Source organism: Eubalaena glacialis, chromosome 6, assembly GCF_028564815.1.
Source record: "Eubalaena glacialis isolate mEubGla1 chromosome 6, mEubGla1.1.hap2.+ XY, whole genome shotgun sequence".
In the NCBI taxonomy this organism is placed as follows: domain Eukaryota; kingdom Metazoa; phylum Chordata; class Mammalia; order Artiodactyla; family Balaenidae; genus Eubalaena; species Eubalaena glacialis.
Window position 1 is genome coordinate 9,194,889 of NC_083721.1, and position 8,223 is coordinate 9,203,111.

The 8,223-nt window shown below is 48.9% G+C and overlaps 1 protein-coding gene across 1 annotated transcript; it reads right to left on the bottom strand.

The window, feature by feature from the left end:
• Positions 1 to 668: 668 nt before the first annotated feature.
• CBR3 (carbonyl reductase 3) lies at positions 669 to 7,902 on the bottom strand. Its single transcript, XM_061192869.1, has 3 exons — positions 7,472 to 7,902; positions 5,526 to 5,633; positions 669 to 1,155 (listed from the first exon to the last, which is right to left on the bottom strand). The coding sequence occupies exons 1-3, from the start codon at positions 7,758 to 7,760 to the stop codon at positions 719 to 721; spliced, it is 834 nt and encodes a 277-aa protein (XP_061048852.1). The 5' UTR covers positions 7,761 to 7,902; the 3' UTR covers positions 669 to 718.
• Between the last annotated feature and the right edge of the window lie 321 nt (positions 7,903 to 8,223).

Sequence of the window (8,223 nt, forward strand, 5' to 3'; positions counted from 1 at the left end):
TAAATCACCATCCTTATAGAGTCGACAACCTGGAAACAGCAAGGGACACCTGGAACGTGGCTGGGACCCGCTCTGCAGCCCTGGGACCTCTCAGGAGGCTAGTGGTTCTCTAAGTGCCACCCCAATACCAGCAGCACCTGGGAACTTGATAGAAATGCCCACTCTTGGGCCCCAATTCCAGGCAATGTTTTAACGCACGCTTCAAGTGATTTGGCTGCCCTCTAATATTTCAGAACCACTGGACTATGTGCATCTCCCTCTCAGGCTAGAGCTTGGGCAGAGCAAAATTGCTCAGCTCCATTCCAGAACTAGACACTTTCTTTTTTTTTTTTTTTAAATAAATTTATTTATTTTTGGCTGTGTTGGGTCTTTGTCGCTGTGTGCGGGCTTTCTCTAGTTGTGGTGAGCAGGGGCTACACTTCGTTGAGGGCATGGGCTTCTCTTGTTGCAGAGCATGGGTTCTAGGTGTGCGGGCTTCAGTAGTTGTGGCGCAGGGGCTTAGTTGCTCCGTGGCATGTGGGATCTTCCCGGACCAGGGCTCAAACCCGTGTCCCCTGCATTGGCAGGCAGATTCTTAACCACTGAGCCACCAGGGAAGTCCCAGAACTAGACACTTTCTCATCGACGCCCCGCAAGGACAGAAACAGAATTGGACTACAACACCAGAATTCATTCATTCCCCAAACATTTATTAAGCCTCAAGTGCCAAAGCAGACATTCACCAGTTTTGGACGACTTTGTCCCGGACTAGCTGCCCGTGAGGCTCGGTGGCATCTGGAGGCAGGAGGGCCAAGTAGACGGGAGTCTCAGCCCCCTCGTCCACGGTCCTGGAGCCGTGAGCCCCCGCCATGTCCGTCTTCACCCACCCGGGGCAGCATGCGTTCAGCAGAATCCTGTCCGCTTGTCTCTTCTCATCCAGACGCCGGGCCAGGATTCTCGATAAGACCGTGACCCCCAGTTTGGACACCCCATAAGCAGAGTTGGGCCAGCCCTCCCTCTCATGCACCTCATTTTTTGTGTCCTCCACGAACTTTTTCATGAGCTCCACCAGGTCTTCCTCTGTGAGTGTCTTACATCGGAACTTCTCCTGCAGGTCTTCGCTGCAATTTTCAAGGGCTTTGGAACCCTGTAAACTACTGACATTCACCACTCTGCCTGAAACAGAATAACAAAAATATAGAAGCATGTCACAAATAAACAATCGTTGGTTGACTACTGACAAACATGATTGAGTCATGGGGCAGGTGTAATTGCTGATTTAAAAAATGATTCTAGAAGGCATTAAAAGAAAACCTCCAAAGGCATTCAAAAATGCCTCAAGAAGGCACCAGTGGGTTTTAACTTTTTGTCCCTTGTTCTCCCAAAAGGAAGAACACATTTCTGTCAATAACAGGGGCTAAAGAGCAGGGATTCATTAGGTGAGCAGAAGGTAGGTCTGTAGTAGAATCACCAGGTAGATTTATAAAACACACCCTCCTACACACACACACACACATTTCCAGGTACTTGTGAACTTGCTTTCCGGAGGACAGCGCCCTCACCGTTAGATTATTTCCTAGGGTCCTGGGGCCACCTCTGTACCACTGAGTGCCAAAATCAGGTTTAAGCAATCCCTTGCCAATGACCCTTGTCTATCCTTAATGATGGATACTTTCACATGTGGAATGGGTTGATTCTCCATCCCAGTTTTGATTTTCATTGCTTTTTTTAGCCCATAGTTAACAAATAATTAAATATAATTAGTGAGTTAATATTCATATTAGCAATGATTCACAGCTACTAAAGAGACAGATCTGTCCATAAAATAAAATATGAAGGCCAAAAACTAGAAAATAATTTGAAGCATTGATAGAAATCCCCAAACCAGTGAACGTGTAAATTTACACATTCTGTCCAACATCAAAAAGCACCAAATTTGGGGGGTTCTTTTCTCACATATTATCCTGAATCCATATTCTTTGCATCCAACAGGATAACTGGATTTTATTTCATTTTCTGAGTGGCATTCACCACAGGTACACATTTGTCGGTGGGGTGTGTACGTGCTGGGAGATTCTTGTGGGCCCAGCCCCATACAGAGATGCCCTCACTCTGTCCTTGTACATAAGCATCTCACATAGCCCGCAGGGACCCAAGACTCTTCAGTATATTCTTTCCTTCCTTCCTTCTCTCTGTCTCTCTCTGGTAATAACATATTTCTTTCCCAACTTTTAACTTTGAAAAACTTTGCAACCTACAGAGAAGTTGCAAGAATGGTTTAATAAACACCCATATATATACCCTTCAGCTGAGTTCACCAATTGTTAACATTTTGCCACATTTGCTTTCTCTCTTTCTCTTAATTGTAGACAGATACGATAAACCTTCACCTTAAAACACTGTAGTATACAGAAGGGCATTCCCTTCCAAAACCGCAAATGTGATCACATTAATCATGATACAACACTATTATCTAAACTATAGTCCATATTCAAACGTCCCTAATTGTCTCAATAATCTTCCTTTATAGGTTTTTTGTTTGTTTTCATCCTGGGTCCAATGGATTGCATGGACCCTGGAGGGATAAATGGATTGCATTTAATTGTCCTATCTCTTTAGTCTATTTAGACTAGAGCAGTTGACAGTGATCTTTTTAAAGACTCTAAGCCATTATTTTATAGTATTTCCCCCAGTTTGGATTGGCATGATTTTTTTTTTTTATGATTAGATTCACTTCAATATTTTGGCCAGGAATTCTGCTTTGCTAAAGTTATGCTCTTCATTACTTGCTAAGCAGCTTTGTACTCAAACGCTTGGCTGCTACAAGGAATTAAATTCAAACAGGAAAGGAGGAAAGAAAAGAAAAAACAAATTACAGGAGCTACTCTATGCCTTCGATGGAAAAAAAAAAACTTCCTAAGAGGAAGAGGCGTCCTCTTTGATCTCAAGGCACACCCCTGGGGGAGAGGCCAAGGGGTGACAGTTGCAACAGCTAAATGGGCCCAATCAGCCCTGAGAAGGGCTCAGCCCACACCATCACCACCACTCTTTGCTGAGGTCCAGGTGGCTCCACGGTCCGGAAACAACCCCTACTGCGTTCCGGCAAGAGTGGGCAAGTAGCTCCCCCTAGTGGCTCAACAGCTGCTTAACCTATTCACTCAATCTTTTTTAAAATTATTATTTATTTATTTATTTATTTTTGGCTGTGTTGGGTCTTCGTTTCTGTGCGAGGGCTTTCTCCAGTTGCGGAGAGCGGGGCCCACTCTTCATCGCGGTGCGCGGGCCTCTCACTATCGTGGCCTCTCTTGTTGCTGAGCACAGGCTACAGACGCACAGGTTCAGTAGTTGTGGCTCACGGGCCTAGTTGCTCCGCGGCACGTGGGATTTTCCCAGACCAGGGCTCGAACCCGTGTCCCCTGCATCGGCAGGCAGATTCTCAACCACTGCGCCACCAGGGAAGCCCATATTCACTCAATCTTGAACCAATAAGCAAGCGGGATAACTTTCTTTAAAGTGATATTATAAAGCTAAATAAAGAGTGGCTTTTAAATCAGCTTTGAATGTGGAGAAAGTGACTCCCTACAAACTAAGGGGCAGATGCTCAGCGTTTTGCCCTCCAGGGTGACGTTTATTGAAAAGTCACCACTATTCTCAATGCGTTGTAAACCAAAGATTCCCACTTTGGGAATTACTGTTACAGAAAACTGGTTAAAGACAGTGATTCACCAGCACTGGGTTGGTCCCTGAGCCCCACCCTCCCCAAAGACTTCTTTTACCTTTCAAAGTGGTTGGTTCACAATCGTTTGGTGCTATAATACATCCCTCACTGGAACTAATTATCCTGGTTTGATTGAGGGGTGAAGTTAGGAAACTGGGATATAGCTCTATTACCATCTGGCTGTATTCACTTCTCTGGGGCTCAGTTTCCTTCTCTATAAAGTGAAGGTGTAGGAATGTAAGTTTTTTTCAATACTTTGCAGCTTTCAAATTCTGATTCTAAAATCCATAGGAAGAAGATTTCATGATACTTGGTAAAAGACACAGCTACAATGGAATACTATGCAGCTGTAAAAAAGAATAAGAGTCCCAGATATAGTAAGTGAAGAAAGCAAGGTGGCAAACGTTATACTTAATGTCCTTTTTTTTTTTTTGTAAAAAGGGAAGCATATATATATATATATATATATATATATATATATATACACACACACACACACATTTATTTTTGCTTAGATTTGCATTTAAAAATTCCATCCCCTTGACCCTGGACACTCACCAACTCCATGCCCCTGGACCCAAGGCTTCTTTGAGCCAGTACCTGAAACTCTACCTGTGAGCTTTCTATGATCCCATCCCACCAAGAAACCAGTAACGAGAATCACCTGTGGAGGATGGGGAGGGGCAGACAGGTGGAACTCTCACCATGCATCTTTTTAAATTTAAATATTTTTGCACTGGAGATCATCTTTCTTCAAAATGTTAAATTAAGAAAAGCATGTTTCTAGTAAGAACCACAGAGCTCTTCTTCCTAAGAATCACAGTTGATTTCTTGGGAAAGAGAATCCTCAGGGAAGCAAGGCTTCTCTCCCCACCTCCCAGCACAGTTGTAATTTACACAGCTAGGATTGTTTGTCAGCAGTGGTCTTCCCCGCTGGACTCTGTGCTCCATGGACAGGACTGTCCATGCCCACAATACTCACCACTGTATTCCCAGCACCAGAGTAATGCCTGGGTTATGGTAGGTGCTCAATAAATGTTTGTGGGAAAAGTAATAAAAGTTATTCATTGAATACTTGAAAGTGTGGGAAAGATATTTCCTAATAAAGTTTCTTTTGGATGCTCTGAACCAGCTTGGCAAAGGTTGGTACAAGAAGAAAGGAATAGAGGAAAATTCATAGTAATGAGAGAACAGACCCTTTCCCCAAGCCCCGGGTGAGCTGGGTGAGGCCCGGCCACCTTGGGGAATTGAGAAGGACTCACTGAAGTTGCTCAAAGGCAAGAGGCCTTTGGGGACTTGAAACACCTTATCCTTCTAGGATTCAGTCCATGACTTGGGACCCAAGAGCATCATCATGTATCATACACATCTTTCTTTTTGGAGGTGCGGGAGAAGATGAACTTTTCATAAATGTTGAGGGAAAAACTGGGTAGCCATATGAAAAACGGTACATTTAGATCCATCTCCTTCCTACACAAGGATAGACTTCAAATGAATCAGGTATCTAAACATACATGCATCTATACACGCCTAAGTGCGCTCATGCCTGCATGCATACAAGCATACAAACATACAAGTTCTGGAGGAAAAGTGAATTAATTCTTCCATAAACTTGGTGTGGGGTATACATATCTTTCAACAAAGCTGAAATGTTCGGGTGAGGAGCCAGATACTCTGAGAAAATAATGCAGTTTTCTATTTTTCCCCCTAAAGAGAAATAGCACCCCTGGGTGATTCCTGAGGGACAGCCCCCCGGCCACCCCCCCGGGGGGGGGGGTCACGCCTTGCCGAGGGGAGGCAACCTGACAGTCCACAAAGCTGGACTTACCATGAGGTTTCACTATCGGCAGTAATTCGCTGCAGACATTTCTCGTGGCAAAAAAGTTTGTCTTCAGTGTCATCTCAGCTTGAATGTCAAACGGTGTCGGATCATCAACTTTCAAAAAGAGAAGGAAACAAAGTCATGCATTTCCTCTTGAAATTCATAAGACAAACTGGATCTTATCTCTAATGAAAGACAAAACCAGCTAACTTTTTAAAAAATAAATTTATTTATTTTTGGCTGCGTTGGGTCTTCGTTGCTGCGGGAGAGCTTTCTCTAGTTGCAGAGGACAGGGGCTACTCTTCCGTTCGGTGCGCGGGCTTCTCATTGCGGTGGCTTCTCTTGTTGCGGAGCACGGGCTCTAAGCTCATGGGCTCTAGAGCGCAGGCTCGGTAGTTGTGGCGCACGGGCTTAGTTGCTCCGCAGCATAAGGGATCTTCCCGGACCAGGGCTCGAACCCGTGTCCCCTGCATTGGCAGGTGGATTCTTAACCACTGCGCCACCAGGGAAGTCCCCCGAACAAGCTACCTTTAAAACAATTTTTAAACTACGAGATCCGTGGTTCTCAAACTTGGAGCGTGTATGGGAAGCACCTGCGGGGCCTGTTAGACCACAGCATTCTGGGCCCCGCCCCCAGAGCTTGGGATCCTGAAGGTCCGGGGTGAGGCTCCAAAATTTGCATTTCTAACCAGTTCCCAGGTGACGCTACAGCTACTGGTCTGCGAGCCACACTCTGAGCAGCAGTGATCAAAGTTCTCAGTCTTGGTTGGGCATAGCAGGCACCTGGGGATCCTGTTAAAATGCAGATTATAATGCAGCACGTGTGGTGGCGGGGCTGGGATTCTGCGATTCCAGCGAGTGTCCAGGGGGGCAGGCGCTGCTGGCCGACAGCCCACACTCTGAGGGGCAAGAGCTTCCAGCTGAAGTCAGTGTTCCTCCGTGTGTCCTCCAGGAAGCCGGGTATTTATCCACCAATTCCCCAGCCGTCGGCTCCAGGGGCTGTCAGTCGCCTCCCGCCCCCCGCTCCCGCCTGCGCTCCCAGAAAGCCCGCAGACCGAGTTGCAGGTGCAGGTGCACGGCGCTGCCGAGGGCCCAAGGCCAAGGGGATGAAGACTTAACGCTTCACAAAGCTTCGTTTTCCTCCGCTCTGCCTCTTAGATTTCTCTTCCCCACTAGGTTGTAAGTGAGGGTGGCCTGTTTATTTCTACCCGCAGCACATGGCAGATCGATAACTCGAATAATAAGAGTAAGTAATCTCCTTGATCTCCTCCCTCCCGCGCCCCGTCCCCCGGCCCCAAAGGAAGGTGCTACTTCAAACCACACTTATATATGTTTGATAACAAACATAGCTTCCCTGGGGGTGGGAACCACGCTCGCTTCCTTTTTGCCAGAGCCTATCAAAGCTCTCCATTAAAAAGCTCCATTAAAGCTCTCTCAAGTCCACTAGCGCGTGCACGTGCGCGCTAATCGTGCTCCCGAGATTCACTTCCTGTCCCGAGCAGATGCCTCCCCGCATCTATGAATGCGCCCTTTCACGGAAAGAGAAAGCCCAAAGTGAGTTTGGAGACCCTTCGCAGAGAAAATGTTTCTTGCATTAGAAAGCTCATGAGCTTACCAGGGCGTGGTCCCCTCCCAGGAGACCGATTCTCTTGCAAACCTCAGCAGCTGTCTGTTCTGGGAGGGTCCTGGGCTGAGCCCTGGCGTGCTCAGGCCCGCACAGGCCGGCAGGCGGGCGGGGCACACTGTGCCCGGCGCCCGGGCGGGTCTTGAGCTAAACGAACCGCTCCCGCGACTCCGTGGGAAGCGGGAACAAGCCGTGGGAGGCGAGAGCTGAGTGCATCCCGAGGGGCGGGCTCTGCCTTCCATAACTTAAGTGGGCGGGTAGGGGGCGTATGCGGCTCACTGTCTCGCACCCTCGGAGCGCCCGGGGACCTCCCGCCCCCCACACCTACTCTTAAAGGCGATGCCCGCGTTGTTGACCAGCACGTTGAGCCCCCCGTACTCCTTGCGTAGGAAGGCGCGCAGGGCGCGGATGCTCTGCAGGTCGTCGATGTCCAGCTGGTGGAAGCGCGGGCTCAGGCCCTCGCCCTGCAGCTGCTGCACGGCCGCCCGGCCCCGCTCCACGTCCCGAGCCGTGAGCACCACGTCCCCGGAGAACTGCCGGCACAGGTCGCGCGCAATGGCGAAGCCGATGCCCTTGTTGGCCCCGGTGACCAGCGCCACGCGGGAGTAGGACGGCATGGCCGGGTGCCGGGCGCGCGGGGCTGTTGGGTGAAGAGCGAACCGGGCCGTGGGCCACGGGCGGCGCGCGCTGCGGAGGCCCGGCCACAGTCAGAGAAGCCAGGAAGAACTGTGTTCTAGGATCCAGCGCTGTGACTTGCAGAGAACGAGGCTCCGGTCCTCGGTCCCTCCCCTCCGAGGAGGGGCCGTCTGTTCCTGAAGGTTTGGTAACGCCCCATTCCCGGGTCCGCCCCCTCCCCGCGATGCGCCCGCTTTTGATCCCGCCTCTTGAGCCAAGCTGTGGTCTGCGGGGTCGAGACGTTGTTCCCCTAAAGCAAAAGCGGACGGTGACGGGTCGATAGGGTCTAGAGATTCCTTGCAGTTGGATTGAAGAAACTATTGTGGGAGAACCCCAAAAGGAGAAAAACAAGTGCTGAGTAATTTTCTTGGGCGTGCGTCCGTCATCCACTGCAAAATGAGGGTG

What these genes read in the sequence shown, in the direction of transcription:
- CBR3 (XM_061192869.1), bottom strand. Translation starts at nt 7,760, where the DNA reads ATGCCGTCCTACTCCCGCGTGGCGCTGGTCACCGGGGCCAACAAGGGC. An exon ending in CGCGGGCATCGCCTTTAAGA is followed by an intron (nt 5,634 to 7,471) that starts GTAGGTGTGGGG and finishes TCTTTTTGAAAG; the next exon opens with TTGATGATCCGACACCGTTT. An exon ending in GCCGATAGTGAAACCTCATG is followed by an intron (nt 1,156 to 5,525) that starts GTAAGTCCAGCT and finishes ATTCTGTTTCAG; the next exon opens with GCAGAGTGGTGAATGTCAGT.